The sequence below is a fragment of the Anoplopoma fimbria genome, chromosome 21, assembly GCF_027596085.1.
Source record: "Anoplopoma fimbria isolate UVic2021 breed Golden Eagle Sablefish chromosome 21, Afim_UVic_2022, whole genome shotgun sequence".
Classification (NCBI taxonomy): domain Eukaryota; kingdom Metazoa; phylum Chordata; class Actinopteri; order Perciformes; family Anoplopomatidae; genus Anoplopoma; species Anoplopoma fimbria.
Genome location: NC_072469.1, coordinates 15422395 through 15442744, shown reverse-complemented (window position 1 = coordinate 15442744; position 20350 = coordinate 15422395). Strand labels below are relative to the sequence as shown.

The following is a 20350-nucleotide window of genomic DNA, read 5'->3' as shown; positions in this document are numbered from 1 at the left end:
TTACTATAAGTCAACATGCCCAAGATTAAGTATGTTCAGGAATTATAACAGCATTTATAAAAAAAAAAATAAAACCAATATTACTACTATTGCTACTACTAATACTACTCCTACTATTAATAATAATACTAATAATATTTTATAGTTTGCTTTATTACACACTTTTTACATGGATCAATGGTAAAACTTTTAGGGCAGGCTGTGATAATCACTCTACTCCAGCACTACTGGTTTAAAAGAGACGGCTAAATAATTGATAACAATGTGCACACTGCATGTAACAAAGTTTCCGTGTGGAACTATTCCATTTAACTTCTTGCAATGTATTGTGGCCTGCTTCCGCCTGCTTCCAGTGAACGTATTTTGTACTACCTAAGAGGAACTGAGTAAAATAAACTGAGTTAAGGTCAGTTTAACGCCCTCAACAATATCCCTGAGAACGGGGATCCACATTGGCATCCTCCTGCTGTCTGCCCCGCCCACATATCATCTACGTCTCTTCCCATTGGTTGGACATTAAAGGAAGGCCTCTTAAGCCGAGATCTGGTTGGCTCACGGCAATGTCAATCACTCTTCCCACGGTCAGTCTAGGCAAATCGACGAATCGATGCGGAACAGGCAGAAGGAGAGCGCAGCGGGCATACAGAGGTAGAGGCAGGGGGCGGACGAGTATTGCCCTTCATCATTTTAGCACACTTTTATACAGTTGCGGTCCCCGTTGTATTGTTTTTCTTCGCTTGGACTGGGACATACACCGAGCTGCTGTGAAAATGGCGCAGCCAGAAAGCAAGAAAATATTCTTTGAGAACCTGTCGGGAGCGGGAAAAGCCATTGCGGTGCTCACGAGCGGAGGGGATGCTCAAGGTAAAGTGTCGAGCGACAGTTTTTTAAATGATAAATAAATGCATGAATGTGTCAGTGTGGACAGGCCCGGAAGGGGTCGACAACACACGTCTTCAGCGGTGTGGTGCTGCGCGGTTAGCGGGGGCTGTGAGGCTTCAGACGGGGTACAAAGCATCGCATGATGCGTAACAAGGTGGTTACGACCATTCAGTCGGCGAGCCCGCCAGTTAGCATGCTAACACGGCATGTCCCGCTAACCCCATGGATGCTAACAGGGGTGGCCGTGTGCTGGCCGTGTTGAGAGCCGTCAAGGTCGAGCCGTGCCGTCTTTCCCCCACTGACAGAGTGTTATTCAGTGTTATTAACTTGGAGGAAAAACAGACCCGCCGTAAAAAAAAAAAAAAAAAGTGCCGGCCACTGCATTGCGGGTCGTGCAGGTCGATATGTGGCAAGGTGACGTAGGGTGACGTGGGGGGGTTTAGACAGAAACTGAAGATACAGCTCTCAACATGTAGATGCAGATGAGTGAGGAAGAGAGACGTGATGCTGTGTGGTTACTTAGCAGTCCTAGTGAGGGTCAGCGGTGGGATGCCTGTATCCTGTGTACGTGATGAGCTGCAGAGCCTACAGACTTTGCTACGTCACAGAGGAAACCCCGGTCACGTGATCACCGGCTCGTCTATTGTTTTGTCTGAAACACTAGCTCTAGACATCCATCACCCAGATGGATGTAAAGAGCTACACGTTCATAGTAATTAAGTGCTATTGTTTTAGGCGTAAAACGGTGGTTTATTAAACACTGAATTGCTACTGAAACTTGAAAAACCAATACAGCTTTTCAGGTCAAGCAATTGAGTTTTTTGAATCCACATAGGTTATTACCATAGTTGTAACATCTATGGCAATGTGGTATTTCAAATAAAGTAGGAAAAATGTACGAGACAGGTTATACATCATAATTTACTACATTACATTACATTACAGTCATTTAGCAGACGCTTTTATCTAAAGCGACTTACAATAAGTGTATTCAACATAGGTATTCAAGAGAACTACTAGTCACCAGAAGTCATAAGTGCATCTCCTTTCTTAAACAAGCATCTAAGAGCATAAACCAGAGCAAAAGTACAGTGCAGAAACAAACTAATACGAATACAATAAGTGCAACAAACTGATACGAATACAATAAGTGCTAAGTGGAAGGCTCAGGGTAGTACTTCATGAAGAGGTGAGTTTTCAGCCTGCGCAAATAGATGGGCAGCGACTCTGCTGTCCTGACGTCAGTGGGGAGTTCATTCCACCACTGTGGGGCCAGGACAGAGAAAAGCTGTGACCGGGTGGATCGGCCGCGGGGACCTCTGAGCGACGGGGCAACCAATCTCCCCGAGGCAGCAGAGCGAAGTGGTCGGGCGGGGGTGTAGGGCTTGACTTGTACTACAACTTACTACTGTAAGGAGTGTAATATGTTATTGTATTCAGTTTAGTTAAGGGCCTACCTCTAGACTGACAGAGCCATTCTGATCAGTTATACTATGATAATATAAAGGAATAAACGTAATTACACCCTTCCCAACAATGAGTTTATCTAGCACAGTTAAACTAATTTTATCTTAAGACATAGAAATACATCAATCTATTTAAATATCTTATTATTATCCTCTGTGTCTAATAAACTATTGAAAACCACCTGTTGTGTTGGATAGTTGACGTACAACCATTTGGACTGCGTAGATATTACAGTGCTTTTTCACAGCAGACATTTTGATGTGTCACAGCAGGAAAAGCACAGTTGTCACTAATAACATTAACGATGGCTTGGTTCTATTCAAGTGTCTCAGTAAGTCATGACAGCATGCACAGTACGAACCAAGGCAGATGAATGGAATTCAGCCATAAAAAATGTATTGCTTACACCTGTGCTTTGCCAGCTGTGACCTGTCTAAAGGTCTTTCATGAAAAAGGCATTTAGGAGGTCCACCAGGAGATATTTCTTTAGGATGCACACTTGTATTTTCATGTTCTGTGCATTCTAGCTCCCCTTGGCTCAAGAGAAATGCATCGATCTTTGGTGGGTGGCTTTTATATAAGAATTCACCCTGAGCACACACGTGATGAACACATACACAAAGGAAAAAGCAAAAAAAAAAAGCATGGAGTTGGCCCCAGAGCAAAGCAATGAGGTAGTGGCATGCATGACAGGAACTGAATGTCAGTGTCAGAGGGCATTGTGTAGACTTGGCTTGGTCTTTTCACTCACTCTGCAAGAACAAAGTGTCAGTTATGCAGAATGGGAGGGCCAAACTCAATTACTTAAAGCTTTGGTAAAGACCTCTAAGCTCGACAAGAAACAGAAAAGAAAAATTTCTTGGATAATCTTTACATCTCATCTCTGTCCATCTCAACTGCATTCTTTCTCTGCCTGTTTCTCAGTCTCTAACCCTTGTCTGTCTTCTCGACTGTGAATAAACCAGTTATGTAATGAGACAGAAGGTCATGGGCTGTTACACTGGACAGTATTGTGAATAGTTGATCCCTTTCTAATTGTTATAAGGTGCTTTGAAAACACATTTTTGAAGGGCCTTTACTTCCCAGTATAGTTCACTGTATACATTTCACTGTCTTTTCACTTTCATTGCTGTCTTCTCCGCTGCCCCACTGGCCTTAAACCTTTGTGTTGCTTAGTAACAACACTGCCTGGCTGCCATTACATCTATGGGCTTCACTGGTTAGTGCAGAGAAAAGGAAACTCAGTCCTTTCTTCTGTTGTTTATGCCTCCCCCAGTCAGCCAGGTTCCTTTTTTCCCCTGCTGCCGGTAAGGCATTATCCAGTATTCCCACTGTCAGGGTTTAACCTAACCTGTCATTGACATTCAAGTCACAGAGCAGTGCCTTATTGGTTGCTGAGTTTACTTGGACTAACCCCAAATAACTCTGAGGCTGTGTAGGAGGAGCTGGGAAACAGTCTGACCAAAAATGGCAGTGAGCTGTGGTGAGAAAAAAAAATGTTGCCCAATCCATAGATAACAGTATAAACACAGCTAAGCTGCACTTGAATACTCTAACACACACTATCATACTTAAGACACATACTTAGAGAAAGGGAATTAAGTTGTACTGCTGCACTTCTTTGTTACAGAGATTAAATAAATATCCATGCTGCAACTGTGGAACAGCCATACAAATCAGGATTTGACAATGATTTGCTACAGCTGACATGTGTGTTCCCTCTCTAAAGCTTAACTATTGGCTCTGTTCATCACTGCAGTGTTGCACAAAGATGTAGTTTTTTTTATTTTTTAAGATTACTTTTTGATATTCTATTTCTTTTTTTTTCAGGGATGAATGCTGCTGTACGTGCCGTGGTTCGAATGGGGTTATATGTGGGAGCAAAAGTTTATTTCATTCATGAGGTGAGCCCATACTTTGTGATGATCATTGTTAAAAGCCTTTTTGCCACTGCTCATAGTTTATTGTATGCTATAGAAGTGGGCCCGAAGTAGGAAAACATAATTTGCAGCCACATCACCTATACAGTTTACATTTTTCCTTGCATATCTTTTATGCATAACACATTAAATAAAATATGTAAATATTAAACTTTTTTCTCAGATGTGTGAGGATTCAATTTTTTAGCAACTCAAAAAATATTATATAATTATTATAATTATATATTATTTTTATATTATATTATAATTAATATACGACAAAGATATTTGAAGCAGTTACAGGTGTTTCAGATTAATTCATTACATGACAGGATGGCTACACTTAAGTGGCATATTGACAACAGTAGGATCCTGTTCTACATACTATGGACACAAGGAAGTTTGATTTCACATAGCAGATGTCAGAGGAGCTTTGATGAGGGCCCGTGTTCTGCTTGCTCATCCTGTGTGATCCCTGCACATCTGTGTATGTTATAGACCTCCTCGCTCGGAGTGTTGTTACATAACTGACTTGAGGCTTTAGCAGATGCCCCGTATGAAACCCCCCTCCCATTCAGGTACCACTGATCTCTGTGTGTTCTCCTGCAAGCTTTGGCAGAACACTGTATGATGATGGACACACTTTAAACTACCTATATTTAATTCTTAAGGGTTTACAGTTACAAAATTGTACTTGTCTTTAGTGTTGCATTGTTGTTAGCTTCTAATATTAATTTAATTCTGAGTGATGATGACCTAATGATGCAGTTTGGAGTCCACATCACTCAAGCTTTAGTTGTTTGGATTATCTGTTTGGTAATGTCTTTTATTTATTTCCTAAGAAGCCTCATCTTTTTTTTTTTTTCATCAGGGATATCAGGGTATGGTGGACGGTGGAGAGAACATAGAGGAAGCCACATGGGAAAGTGTCTCCAGCATGCTGCAAGTGGTGAGTAATTATCACAGGCAGCATTCCACACATCTAATGCAATTACTGTACGGGCTCTAGAAGCAGCTCTTTCATATGTAGACTTCTGTTTGAGGGCTAAACATTCTAAGAATAAAAAAACAAAGTAAATATTTGCTCCCAGAGAGCAGAGCATTAAAGAGGAAATTGCAAGTGATGTAGCTAAAAGATAAGGCTGTTTTATGGGCATCCCCTAATAGCCCAGCATCCGTAATACACCAAGTACACAGAACAAAAGAGTATTAGAGATTAAAAATGGTTTAACTTTTTGTCATCAGGGTGGGACTGTTATCGGCAGTGCTCGCTGTAAGGAGTTTCGCAGCCACGAGGGACGCCTGAAGGCCGCTCACAACCTGGTGCAGCAAGGCATCACCAACCTGTGCGTGATCGGTGGAGATGGCAGTCTGACGGGAGCCAACCTCTTCAGGGAGGAATGGAGTGGGCTGCTGTCGGAGTTGGTGGAGCAAGGTAAAGATGAACCCCCTTTTTGCTTTACCCTCATACCCTGTCACTACAGTTTTTTTTAATCCTTATTTATTCTGGCTGTGATGAAAAAGCTTTCTATATGAAACTCTGCCTCTTCATTTTGTTTGATTTGCACACAATACTCCATGTCATCTATTAAGAAGTTCAACTGTTTAAAAAACTGAGGTCTTGCTATAAGTTGAAATATAAGAGCAGATCTAGCAGATCTCAATAACATTTGTTTTTAATAAGAGTTTTAATAAGAGTTGCTAAGTCAGATAGTTGGTCAAACACAAAGTTATAATGTGAAGTATTTGTATTGTAAATTAGTGATGTTTCTCACCGTAAATAACTGTGTAAATAAAGGTTTGTCCCCAAACTCAGCAGTTTCCTTTGCCACTCGCGCCGTTATATTTTGACAACAAGCTGTGAGTGTAACCTGCCTGAACGACTGTAGAAACACACCACTAGTTCAACCCTAACGTCCTGATCCTCTCAGGCTTGATCGAGGCTGATGCCGTCCAGAAGTATTCGGCCCTGCACATCGTAGGGATGGTTGGCTCCATCGATAACGACTTCTGTGGGACCGACATGACAATCGGCACCGACTCGGCTCTGCACAGAATCATCGAAGTGGTAGACGCAATTATGACAACTGCACAGAGGTGAGGGGGAGATAGAGTAACTTTAATTTTTATTTATATCTGTTGCATTTGCCAGGTCAAAAGTTGTACTTCTAATCTCCAAATACAAGTTTGATCTGTTTTTGAAAGCCTACATAGAATCCCATTGTCCTAGCATGAATGTGTATGTTGAACTACTTGCCATACTTGATTTTTTAAAATTGAAGGTCAATGCAGTACTGACATTGGAATGTCAGTGCATCTTGAGGAATATGAACTTTGTTTATCAGGCAATTGCAAAGCAAACATATCACCTTGTCAACTCAACATCACCTTTCAAATGCCTTTTCTTGAATATATCGGTATACAACTAATGCTGTACTATTCAAATGCACTGCTAAGTCATTTTTTTCTGTTCTGACCTTTCAGTCACCAGAGAACATTTGTGTTAGAGGTCATGGGCAGACACTGTGGGTAAGTAAGCATTTGATAAACTTGATAGAAGATCCAAAAACATAATTCCTAAGGCTGAGACGGAGACCGTTATCACCTGTTTATATACACAGCGTTCTGTCTGCTTTTTTTCTCCTAGCTACCTGGCCTTGGTGAGCGCCCTGGCTTGTGGGGCAGACTGGGTGTTGATCCCTGAGATGCCCCCAGAGGACGGCTGGGAGGACAAGATGTGTGAAAAGCTGTCTGCGGTAACACAATCTTTTTTTGTTCCCCACAGTGAACCCAACCAACCTTTTTGTACCAGTGTGGATTGCTATAAAATGCTCCCTTTTGTATCTTGTTTGACATGACATTGCTGATATTATTCTGCACAATTTTTCTTTTGGTCTACAAGGTGTAAATCCTGACTTTTTTATCAGAGAAGACTGAGTCTCGTGTTTATTTCTGATTTGGAAACCATTGTTCTATAATTCAGACCCGTTCCAGGGGCACAAGGCTGAACATAATCATAGTTGCAGAGGGAGCCATTGACAGGCATGGGAAGCCTATAACTTCTGGTTTAGTCAAGGATGTGAGTACCTGAGTGCAAAGAAAGGGGAAACCAGAAGCACGGAGACCCGACTGATGGAAATCCACAAATAGCCTAAAAGCTCAGTTTGTCTGCCATGATAATTTGCATCAGAAAATCTACCAGGCTGCTCATGGGAGTGGGGAAAAAACGATCCATCTTGCTCCAGATAAGAGAATCATGATGCTGCATGCTAAGTCAACAGTATTGCAGTGATGACCAGCAGCATTGTTCGCAGGATATTGCTGATTACAAAGTGCAAACACAAGCTGCAATGACAATCTTTCATCACAAAATAATATCTTCCCGGCTGTCAGCGTCGTCTGGCCCCCGTGCTTCTGAAAGCCCACATCGCAGCCACAGTCTCAGTTTTTCTGTCATGTTGTTTCTCCACCACCCCCTCCCTGTAGAACCGAGCAGGGATGAAAAGGCTGAATATCATAATTGTAGCCGAGGGGGCGATTGATCGTAGCAACAGGTCCATTACCACTGACTATATCAAGGATGTAAGTACAGAGTTTTGTGTAAAAAGTGTGGCAAGTGCCCGCTTGGATTGCGTCCTGTGTGACCTCTACTACTGTACTGCTGCCCTGGTGTGGCTTTGACTCTGTTGCTGTGTTTCTGGAGTGCTCTGTCAGACACACTCTGTAGTTTGGTAAGATGGCTGTCACAATACTACTACTGCTGTAAGACATTGAGCTCACTAAACCTCACGCCCAGGCATTTGTAAAGTCACATAGTTATATATTTTTTATTTTATTTAGTATGTTTTGACAATAGATTATCACTCTGCACTAACTGTTCTTTGTTTGAAGGCAAGCATTTTGTTTCCTTGTACAGAGCCTGAGTATCCCCATTTTATTTAGCGACCTCCCACATTTGGGATCTTCTGTTATGTTCAGTATAAGCTGAAAGCGCCACCGCTAACATGACTGAAAAATTAGAATGGCTTGCTTGTGCTTTGCTGTTTCCCCTTCTCTTCAGCTTTTCTACCGTGTTTCAGTGTGTGATGTGCCTGCTAGTGTTATTATGATTGTTTCACAGCATAATTCTATTTCAGACAGAATTTCACATTAAGCCGTATTACTAATATGCATGAGATACATTTGTATTACTTCACATGAATCGTCCATAGATCACATTTACAGTAGTATTTCTTGTTAGAGTAATAAAGTATTTTTGCCACAGTATTTGCTAAGACCTGCACATTGTATCCTCCTAGCTCGTCGTCAAATGCTTGGGTTTCGACACGCGAGTGACAATCCTGGGGCATGTTCAGAGAGGAGGGACCCCCTCTGCTTTTGACCGCATCCTGGTAGGTCCACCACTTTTTGATCGTCGATTCATCATTTTAGAAATTGTTCATATGCTGGTTGCAGCTTCTGAAATATTAGGATCTGATTCTTTGCAAACCGAATATTATTAATTTATTATTATTAATAATATTTGGGTTTTGGTTTGTTTGTGGTACACAAATTCTAAAACCATACTATTTGTCAGATGTGATTTATCTGCCTTCATTTGACGACAATTTAAATGGTTGACCTTTTACAAGGTGTAACATTTTCTTGTATAAATTCTCTATATAAGTGTCAACACTTTTAACCGATGCACGTTTGCTGCATGCTCCATTTGAGGTATTTTGGTTGGAATAGTCCAGCCGTCGAGAGCATTTCCTGTTTAATCCTGTGTGTGTCTGAGGAGAAATGGCCTCAGGTTTTAGGTTAAGCACATTATCAGATTTATGGCTCAGCACATGTAGCACTGCATCACACAGCGAGTGACAAATCTCTTCATGTTTACCACAAACTGGCTAAAACATTGAGGCGGAGAAAAAGATCTGGTGGAGAACTTTGTCTCCAGTGTGAAAAAATGAATGTGTCCGTAGAGAAACCATGATTTATCTACAGGAGAAACTGAGGAGGAATGATGATACGTGTGTTTGTGTGTTTGTGTGTTTGTGTGTTTGTGTTTGTGTTTGTGTGTGTGTGTGTGTGTGTGTGTTTGTGTGTGTGTGTGTGTGTGTTTGCTCGCTCCAACAGGCCAGTCGGATGGGTGTGGAGGCTGTTCTTGCACTTCTGGAGACCACAGCTAACACGCCAGCCTGTGTGGTCTCTCTGTGCGGTAACCAATCGGTGCGCCTGCCTCTGATGGAGTGTGTACAGATGGTAGGCACCAGACCAGGCTGGAAACATGCCACACATTCAATACACACATACAAGCATGTATTTACAAAAGTACGGAAGCTGAGGAGTGGGGTAAACTGCAAAGCACACACAAACACTGGGAAATGAGTCAGCTGGACTCAGAGAGGCAGAGTCAAGGGTGACGGGTTGGAGGAGCATGAAGTAATGATGCCAACCCATTGGGCCTGAAGTGGCACTAATGTTCACAAGAGAGCTTTATTGTTTGAGAGGCAGTTGTGTCGGGTTAATGATTATCTATTTGGCAGGGTTGTCGATGACTGCATGCTGGGTGGTGATGTAACAGCAACTCATCTCCATAGAAACCCACAAAGAGGCTTTATTGTTGTTCCCGCACTACATGTTTGGATTTTGAAAGAACTAAAAGGGAAAATCTCGCCACGGTTTTCTATTATTTTCAGATTTTGTGAAGTAGTTCAAGGAATGAAGGTCGAAACAAGGTTACATTTTAGCTCTGTTTGGGGCTGGAACAGATGATGACATTTTTCTGGCATTGTTCTGTCACTTTAAGATCGAAAGGAAAGCCTACAGATATTTAATCTCAGCTGATTTAAATTACACAAAGTGCCTCTGCTTTTGCACATACGTACAGTGTATGAAATTATACTGAATTCAAACAGTGAAAACCCTAAACCTACTCCTCTTTTCCTCAGACTCAAGAGGTCCAGAGGGCCATGGACGGGAAGCGGTTTGAGGAGGCTGTCAAGCTCCGGGGCAGGTATGAGTGACAGCCCCGCTGGGACCAATCTGATACACCAAAGCCACTACTTCATTCAAGATCAAGACATCAGTTTGATGTTGCTTACTGTAGACAGGTGTAGTACGGGGAAAAAGTGGGTCATGGTGCTATTTAGAACACCAGCAGTCTGTTGTTTATACACAGGGATACAGTCAACCATTGGTTAGAAATACCGATGCAGAAATCTCAACCCCCAGTACTTTGACCCTATTTTTGAGCATTGTCATGTAATCGGCGCTGAAAATGTCCCACGCTGTTGTTTTAACAAAACTGTACGTGCCATGTTTTACTGCAGGAGTTTTGAAAACAACCTGAGGACTTACAAACTGCTGGCTCATCGTAAACCAGAATCCGAACTGCCAATTGTAAGTCTCCTCCCGAAATCTTGACGTTACCTTCGGATATTTTGACAGTGACAGTGTCGTCAGCCCTGTTTCCTTAACACAAGCCAGAAATATTCACATACAGGTACACACTGAGCAGGAGTTGCTGTTTTAAAAAAAAATTCACACATACAGTAGCAGTCCCCACCATGCCTGGAGTGCAGGTTGCTTTTAGAGAGTTTAATTGGCCTCCCCAAAGCCACTGAGACGTTTCATTTTGTATGACTCAATCCTAAGGATCTGCCTACAAATAATGACTCAGCTTCTACAGTCATGATGCACTGAGCTGCTGCTATTTTAAGAGGTATCCTTGGCGAAAAAAACAAAAACTGGTCATGTAATGATTATTCTGGTTTGGCCAAATAATGGGAGCATTTCTCAGAAAACAGGTGCTTTTCATAATGCTAGTCATGCTGCTATCCATCAGATATAGTAATAATGGCGACCAGCTAATGATAAACAGTTTTTATTGGCTTCTTCCATGCAGCCTAAAGTTGCTGTGCCATGCTTCCCATGAGCCCCAGGTGGCTCAGTGTTGGTCTGTCATGCCGTGATATCAGATGACACCTGGCTCCCCCGCTAAGGGATGACTAGTTCAGCCCACCCAGGAGCTGCGGCATGCCGGCTGCCCATAGCTCCAGAGGAGGACAGCTCAGACCGAAGATCAGTGAAGTGTAGAGACAAGCGCAGCAGACTCCATGCTGTGGAGCTCCCCTCAGGGTTCGGCTCCCCCTGCACTCTGTGATAACGACCACTGTAGGCCCAGCGTGTCGCTGAGAGCAGGGCAGAATCCACTTATTGATTCACTCTGCAGAGCTTCATCAACTGTCCTCCAGCAGCAACTGCAACACTCTTTGTTCTGTGTGATGATTAGACAACTGAAGTCACATTTGTTGTCTGTTTTCTGTGCGTTTTCTGCCCTCAGAGCAACTTCAACGTGGCGGTGTTGAATGTCGGTGCCCCTGCAGCGGGCATGAATGCCGCCGTGCGTTCCGCCGTCAGGGTGGGCATCTCCGAGGGGCACAAGATGTTTGCTGTCAGTGATGGGTTTGAGGGATTCTCCAAAGGACAGGTGGGTACTATGTCACTGATATACTGCTACATGTGCTTTTTCTGTATACACAATTTTGCAATCTCACTCAAAAAAAAAACTTGCAGGGAAGTCATCACACTAAGGAGATTAATTGTTATGATAAAATATCGTGTGTCCTACTTTCATATTTAAATCAATAACTCAAACAGAATTGGTGAAGAAAGTACACAACCACTGTAATGTCCCTGACTGAAGAATAATCAGGGAGATCCAGCAGGGAATAATCTGTCCAGATTAATGTAAACCTATTTCCCACACCGACTCTCCTGCTCAGTCAGAATTGATGCATTATCACAATAAACCAATAGAGGGCAACATAATACACAGAATGTAAGACACAGCTTTGTCAGTGGGATGATTCTAACCTGATCCAAATATAGAAGAAGTATTATCTTTTGAATGAAAGGTAAAAGCAGACAGTAGATATTTGAGTATTTAAGTGGAACCAGTTCTGTGTGAGACTGTGCTGTAATTTGAGACACTGTTTTTATCCCCCTCCGTTACTGGTAGAACTGGTTTCCCACTCCTCTGCCGACCTTTTCCCGGCGGAAAAAAACCCAACACAAATCCTCATTTAAAGATCAGCACTTAACAAACCACCTGATCATTTATCTTCATCGAAATGTCCTCAATATCCCCGCTTAGTTAAACATCCTGTTTGTGCCCTGGCCCGCTGAAATCAGGCTGCGCCAACTGACCCTAAAAAGATTAGGCCAGCGGGAGTAATGGATTTCTGTACCTCAGTGCTCTGGGACTCTCTGCTAAACACCTCTGTGTTTTCACCGCTCCAGCTCCTCTGTTATATAAAAGGGATTGTAGCCAGAAAAAAAAGAACTCTCCTCCTAACAATCCTCTGCACCGAGACCCCAGAAAGACACATAATACATAATAATACAGCAATGTAACTGACAAAGGAGGTTCTGGGTGTATTAAGGTGTGGTACATGGACCAACAACAATATAAATTATTCTTAGGCATCGATTTGAAACCCTAAAGGAAGGAAGTTTTTCAACAGGATGGAGTAAAATTGCACTTGTTGTCTGGTCCCTTCAGATTAAGGAGATTAAATGGGCTGATGTCGGAGGATGGACGGGACAAGGTGGATCTCTGCTGGGAACCAAAAGGTAAGTGACCACATTCACATCCATATACACTGTAACTGTTCAACTGTTTTTTACATGCACAGAAACTCTTCATACCTCATAAATAAACAACAACGTGTGTTATGATCCTTTCCTTCAGAACACTTCCTGCAAAGTATGTTGATAAAATTGCCGAGCAGATGCGACAGCACAACATTAATGCTCTGCTAATTGTTGGTGGATTTGAGGTACGTTTAAAACTTTTTCTTGTCCCTGCTAGCCTATTTTGCTTAGAATTAGGCTACATTTTATTATACTTTACATAAGCTATTTATCTTTAGAATTAAAAAAGCATGATAGTAGCACCAATGTTATACTTCATAATCAGAAACATTATTAGTATGCTCATACACTTACAGATGACAAAGTAACTGTTGAAGCATTGCTAATGATATTGTCAGATAACCATATGTACAGTATATGACAGTGAACAATGTGATGTTGATCCTCTCCATCAGTCTTATCCCTCTTCATGTCAGCACACCACCATATGGCTCCTAACATAGTTGTGTGCATAATCACGCTTCTTTGAGTTGTAGCATAAAGCTGGTTCGCTGATGTAACTGAAATATAAACAATATGATGATTTGGTTTTAATTAGAAAAACACAGTTTCTCCAGCCATTTCACGCACTCCCATTTAGATGTTCACCAGCTTTATTTTCCTGTGATATATGCAAGTAAATGAGTTTCATGTGTACGAATGGATATGTGTGTGTGTGTGTGTGTGTGTGTGTGTGTGTGTGATTGTGTGTGTGTGTGTGTGTGTGAGAGAGAGGTGATGTTGGAGTGGTACCTGTCTGTTTCGCTGCTGTCCGCTGTGATAGACCTGGCTCCTCCCCTTGGCACCCTCCACTTTTGTCTTTCCCCCCTTTTCCTTGTGGCAAGTAGCACCTCTCAACCAAACCACCCTGCCAACTTCCCCCCCCATCCCCCCTCGCCGACACTAAAGCCCTTGGCTCTGCCCTGCAGGCCTTCCTGTCACTGCTGGAATTGTTAACGGCGCGCGGGAAATATGACGAGTTCTGTGTGCCCATGGTCATGGTCCCAGCCACGGTCTCCAACAATGTGCCGGGCTCAGACCTCAGCATTGGCGCTGACACGGCTCTGAACGCCATCACCGCTGTAAGTGATGGGGCTGGCGACCAGAATCTCTAACTTGCTTTGCGCTCACAGGGAGAAAGGGAGAATTTCGCTCACTCAGTCGTTTTACCGGCCTGTCAGTGAAGTATTTGGAGGAAATTTGCTAGCAAAGTCTGGAATAAAAAAATAAAAAAAATAAAAAAACCCACCTCAGGCAGACGAGACAAATTGATTTGCATCTGTGCTGCGAGGCATGACTGGTAAAGGTAAAACCAATTCACAGAGTAGCGTCCCTCCCTTCCGTATCAGGTGAGTAGGTGAGTGGCGACATGGAGGCATGCTGTGAGGTGCCCGAGTGTCGTGACCGGCCGCCATGTTTGCTCTGCCCGACCTTCTCCCTGTCTGTGTGTTTGTGTCCCCCCGAAGATGACAGATGACAGCATACAGGTTTGTTGTGGTCTAGTTAGCTCACACATACAGCTGCAGAGCACAAACTAACACCTCGTAGTAGTAGTATCTTCTGAAAGTGATAATAAAGCTCAAACTTAATAGCGTATCAATGAATACTACCTCATTGCTCTTGCTATTTCGTTCAAAGCATCATGATAACTCACATTACCATAAACATGACTAAAGCGGACATTTAAATAGGAAAATATCTCAGATCCTGGATCCTTGCCACCATCTTCTTCATCCTCCTGTGTATGCAGACTCGATCGGTGCTTGTCTTGCCTGCATATAACCTTCTGAGCTCCCGAGGCTCACAAACACACAGACCTATGTCCCATCTTTGTCTTCACCCGCCTTTCTACCCTCTGCTCTATCTGTTCCACCCCCTCCCTTTGACAATACCCCTTCCTCCCTTCATTGTCTTTACGTTCCCTTCTCCCCTTTCTCCTCCGTCTCTCTGTTCACACTTCCGTCCTCTCTGCCAAAGGGAAGCCATTGCCGCTATCACACGGAAAGAGCCGGAATGGTAGGATACGCTCTAGCGAACTGAGAGAGAGAGAGATTCACCGCTCTCTTTCTCTCTCCGGTCACTGTGCGGCTCTTAACACGTTTTCACATGCTGCCGCTTCAGGCCTTTGAGAGTCTGCTGCAGCTGTACGAGGCTCGCACTACCCACGAGGAGTTTTGCATCCCGATGTGTATGCTGCCCGCCACCATAAGTAACAATGTGCCGGGCACAGATCTAAGTATCGGGGCAGACACGGCCCTCAATGCCATCGTGGAGGTAAGGCAGTTTGAACCGCCGCCGCCGGCACAACTTTGACCGCTTTGTTCCCCAGGCCAATGCACAGAGAATGAAAATGACACACGATATTAAGTATCAGTGGAGTTAATGGTCCACTGCTTATCATCGACACAACAGTCAGCTTTCAAAGGCAGTAATGTGTTGCACTGGTTTTGGCTGCAGCTCTAAATATTTCTGTAGAACATGATCTTAACGTAATATTTCAACCTAACTCAAAGGTCACCCTGATTATAGTTCTGACATTAGCTTTAGGTATAAGATTAACTTTTAACCCAAACCAAATTTTAAAGGGGCACTCCACCGATTTTACACATCAAGTTCAGTTGTACTCGCAATGAGGACTTTGAATCAGCCTGTGATTTGCTTCTAACAGAAAGACTGCATTACCACCTGCAGGTGTAAGGTTTTAGAGATTTGGGGATTTAGAGGGCAAGATGCTATCAAGTTGCATTATGGGAAATGTAGGATCCGGGGGGTTTGGAGCTCGAACAACACTAAGGACTACAAATCAGAATATCTCGGCCTCTGCTGCCTCGATTTTGACATTTTGTTCATCATATCTGTCTCTTGGGAGTCCTCCAACTTGATGGACATGCAATACAAAATCAATGGACTGCCCCTTTAACATTGTTGTAACTGTGGACTTTTTTTCTGACATCACAGTCACCTGATATAAAACTGATTAGCAGCATTGGGCTAGGATTTTTACCTCTCTAATTATAATTCTAACCAAGTGCTTAACATTTGAATTGTAAATGAGAACTGAGGTTTACCATTTGATTTGCTCTCTCCTCATGCAGGACTCCAGTCTAACTGGTGAAAGCAACACTGTAGCCTGAATCTGCCTGAATTGTTTGAATGTAGCAAGTTGACTCTTGTGCAGATAGAGAAATGAGCATGCTGGGTGTGAAACTGGTGTATGTTTATCTGCAGCATGTGGAATGTATTACTTGACCTCTAATCATTGCATTTCTGACCATGAATTTTTGACTCTTTGATCTGCTAAACATGAAATTTAACTGGCGTTATCTCGCATATCCCGTTTCATAATGCTTAGCTTGTAATAATCACCTAATGTGTACTGACATAGTGAGCTTGTATGCATGTGCCAGACTTGTGACCGCATCAAGCAGTCAGCCAGCGGGACCAAGAGGCGCGTGTTCATCATTGAGACCATGGGAGGCTACTGCGGCTACCTGGCCAGTGTGGGAGGCCTGGCTGCCGGGGCCGACGCTGCCTACATATACGAGGAGCCGTTTGACATCAGGGACCTGCAGGTAACTCAGCGTCTCCCAGTAATATATACATATGCACTGCCCATGCTGTGTCTCTTTGATTTCACATCTCACTTTGTCCACAAGAGGGCAATCAGACGGCCTCTACAGTACAATGCCATCTGCTGGACACTCACATTCCCCATGTATTCCCACAGGCCAACGTTGAGCATTTGACCGAGAAAATGAAGACCAGCATTCAAAGAGGACTGGTCCTCAGGTAACATCATTTTAATAAAAAATCATTGGGGCACTGCTGCTGCATGTGTTCTTTGTGCATGTGGACCTAGACGTCTAACTGTTTTCTTTCACTGCTTGTGTGTGTGTATGTGTGTGTGTAGGAATGAGAACTGTAATGAGAACTACACCACAGACTTTATCTACCAGCTGTACTCTGAAGAAGGGAGGGGGGTGTTCGACTCCAGGAAGAACGTCCTGGGACACATGCAGCAGGTAAGATCAGCCACGCTGGTTCCCCTTTCAAACCGACTTCATGGGAGCGTTCGCTTCTGTAGCAGTGTCAGGGGTAACAATGCATCCATGGGAAGGAAGATTTAATAAACATTTTTTTATATTTGTATCATGAATATGCATATCGCTATTTTAAATGGTAGGGCTTTGTTGTGTTTTGGCTTTGCGTGTCTTGAGATTAGCGCGGATAAAACCGGATCAAACGAAACTTTGATGATCCCCAAGGGGTGAATGGGTTGTGCCTGCAGCAAATAACAGGATACAGAAAAGAAATGAAAGTAGATTTTAAATATATCGCAACTATTGTAATATAAAACAATCTGGTTTTAGACTTTTAATGCATGTTCATCTTTCTATCATAATTTCCTTTCTTGACTGGAAATAAACAATCTTTAAAACATGAAAAGAAAAAGTGTCATCCTCATATTGTTTTGTGTCAAAAAAAATGGAGACAAAAAGAACCATTTGATTGTTTGGAAAGGGAGGAGCGCCGTCTCCGTTCGACCGTAACTTCGGCACCAAGATCTCGGCCAAGGCGATGCAGTGGGTCACCAAAAAGCTGGTGGAGACATTCAGACAGGGTAAGGTTAATGTTCCTCTCCAGTATTAGTGAAACGAGCTGTGGTAGTTGATCCTCCCTCCCTACAGAGACGTGACCGTTGTGAAGCGGACCTTTACCCACATCCGTCATGGAGTCACTGTCTGCTATATTAATCTATTTTTAGGAAATTATTTATTGATCTTTTAAATCCATCAGCATTACTATTTTATGAGAAATTGACTTGAATATACTTACATACAGAAAACAACTGAGTGATGTTTGATGCTTCTGAGCACTAGTTTGTCTTAAAAGCACACTGCATTTGTGCAAAGGCTACAAATAAAGTTAAAACTCCTCTTTGTTTTTGTCCATTTCCCATACACATGGATGACATAAGATGAAGGTAAATCTTTTTTTTTTTGCTGGCTCCATGACCATCTCCATCTTTATTATTAGCTCCATCACCCTGTCTTGTCTTTCCCATTATTCTTATAGATCCACTCAGGCAGTGTAGGCACTTGTGGGGTACAGCTATGACCGGTTAGCGTCGCTACCAGTCTGTGTCTCACAAATTTAGCAGCAGCCACCTTGCTACACTATTTCCAGTTCACAAGTCATCTGAATTTAGAAGACTGTAAACTAATGGACACGTTTTCCTGCTCTGCCCCACATTTCCGTAGGACGCTTTATGTTGCCTCAGTTGCTTTTTATGTTTAGACGCAGCCCATTTTCATCCTCCTGTAGATCCATGCAGAACTGTTGTGTTAATGATAGCCACTAGCTAGAAGAAGAGCCACCATCACTCTACACAACCTCTCACACTCACTGCCAAACGTCTGTTCCATACTACTCTACGTTTGCAACCCTCTAAAGAACGTTTCTGGCGTTTCCACCTCTGACTGCTACGGTGTTTCCCCGCAGGCCGAGTGTTCGCTAACACCGAGGACACCTGCTGCCTGCTGGGGATGCGACGCAGGGCTCTGGTCTTCCAGCCCGTTGTACAACTCAAGGGCGAGACCGACTTTGTGTACGTATGAGCCACTTGGGCTTAAAGGCACACTCCACCAATTTTTGCTGGCAATTTTTCTTTTTCTTTTTAGTTATGGTACATGTTAATGCTAGCTCACCCAGCCTGCTGTGGTGACAAAGCTAAATGCTAAAACTCATATTTTTATCCTAAAATCACTCTTGTATCACATATCCATGTGGTCCAGCCCGGAATTGACCTTGATTGTCTTCTTTTATTCATGAGAATATATTAGATTTGTGCTACATGGGACCAGAAGTGACTAGAATATTTCTGCTATACTGAAAATAAAAATAAGAAAAGGCTGCAACCACAATGCTGAGATCTGCTCGTTTGTCCGCAGTCACAGGATCCCCAAGGAGCAGTGGTGGTTGAAGCTGCGTCCTCTGATGAAGATCCTGGCTAAGTACAAGACGAGCTATGACGTGTCAGACTCCGGACAGCTGGAGCACGTCGTGCGCAACCGGCCCAAAGAGTCGGACGCTTCGGTCGCCATGTGAAGGCCAGAAGACACGGTGGCCTGCAAAGTCCAGTCTGTGTGCAGGATCAAAGGTTCTCGAGGTGTTCGGTGTGTGTGTGTCCTAAAAAAAAAGAGCTTCAGTAACAACGTCAACAGCCGTCACTGTTTGGCCGCATACAGTATTAATTTCCTGTCTGTGTCATTTCCTTCAATGTCATGAACTGTAAACTAGCCTCTGCAGTGCTTCTGATATCAAACACACACACACGTGCGCGCTCTTGCACACAGCTGTCCTGCCATGCATCCTGTGTGTCCTTGTCGCCCTGGATGTTTAGTGTCACCGCTGTTTTAAAATTGCACTTTCTCTGTCTCTGGTTGCGTAGGCAGGCTCTGAGCCCAGAGCTGCACGAGGACAGAATAGACACTGTATGTATCTGCTCTAATAACCTGTGTGTGTGTGTGTGTGTGTGTGTGTGTGTGTGTGTGTGTGTGTGTGTGTGTGTGTGTGTGTGTGTGTGTGTGTGTGTGTGTGTGTGTGTGTGTGTGTGTGTGTGTGTGTGTGTCTGCGTCTGCGTCTGTCCGTCTGCCTAGACTCAGTGTGAGGTTCAGCATATTTATGTGAGACTGATGCAATACAGTTCTACTGCTGGTAGTCGAGAGAACTGGGTGCTGTGCTTTACACTGAAACTAATATTTATCTTTTTAACAATGTTTATTATTTTGCTTGTCAACATGGATATATATTAATTAACTGTAGGCAGTACTGTGCTGGGTAGCTGTCTGTCATATTGCACCAACAAGTTAGATGTGTAAGAGACTAATGTTTCCCACTGAATAAAATTCAGACTTGAGAAGTGTAAACTATTGATAAGTGTCACTGGATTTATTTATTCAACCCCCGAACATCCCCTTTTTTCATTTGTATTTCCCTTTAAGAAGCTTTAAAGTTTGAAAATTCATTGTATTCCACTCTAAGAATATAAAATATCTTTAACTCGTTCCAGCTCTTCACTAAAGATATATAACAATAGTTGGTGAAATGATATAGCACCAAGAGCTTCAAAAAGAACAAAAAGACAAAGCAACAGACATGAAATGCAGACATCAAGCTAAAAACACAGAAGCCACCTGAACAAAAGCAAGTCGAAACAAACGAGTCTTGAAGCTGCTTTCTAAAAGTGTCCACAGATCTTAAGACCAGAGAGAGAGAGAGAGAGAGTTCTAAAGCCCAGTCTTCTTGCTGTCTTAAGCCTGCAGCGAGGAACAACCAATAAACCTAAAATCTTGGCAGCAGCATTCTGGACCACTTGTAGTTGGTCCAGAAGTCTTGCTGAG

The 20350-nt window shown here is 43.0% G+C and overlaps 1 protein-coding gene across 6 annotated transcripts; it reads left to right on the top strand.

Annotated features, from left to right (window-relative positions):
- The first annotated feature begins 638 nt into the window (after window positions 1-638).
- Window positions 639-19871, top strand: pfkpa (phosphofructokinase, platelet a). Of its 6 annotated transcripts, XM_054622535.1 has the most exons (23): window positions 639-864; window positions 4180-4253; window positions 5140-5217; window positions 5514-5703; window positions 6200-6365; window positions 6753-6797; window positions 6916-7024; window positions 7755-7850; window positions 8567-8659; window positions 9387-9512; window positions 10202-10266; window positions 10583-10652; window positions 11596-11742; window positions 12817-12887; window positions 13006-13093; window positions 13877-14029; window positions 15069-15221; window positions 16355-16519; window positions 16675-16736; window positions 16858-16969; window positions 17469-17568; window positions 18450-18555; window positions 18899-19871. In XM_054622535.1, the coding sequence occupies exons 1-23, from the start codon at window positions 771-773 to the stop codon at window positions 19053-19055; spliced, it is 2520 nt and encodes an 839-aa protein (XP_054478510.1). In that variant the 5' UTR covers window positions 639-770; the 3' UTR covers window positions 19056-19871. The 6 variants fall into 6 exon arrangements, 5 of the variants coding, with proteins under 5 accessions (XP_054478510.1, XP_054478507.1, XP_054478509.1 ...); XM_054622532.1 differs by lacking the exon at window positions 13877-14029; XM_054622534.1 differs by lacking the exons at window positions 7755-7850; window positions 13877-14029 and adding an exon at window positions 7252-7347.
- Window positions 19872-20350: the final 479 nt, after the last annotated feature.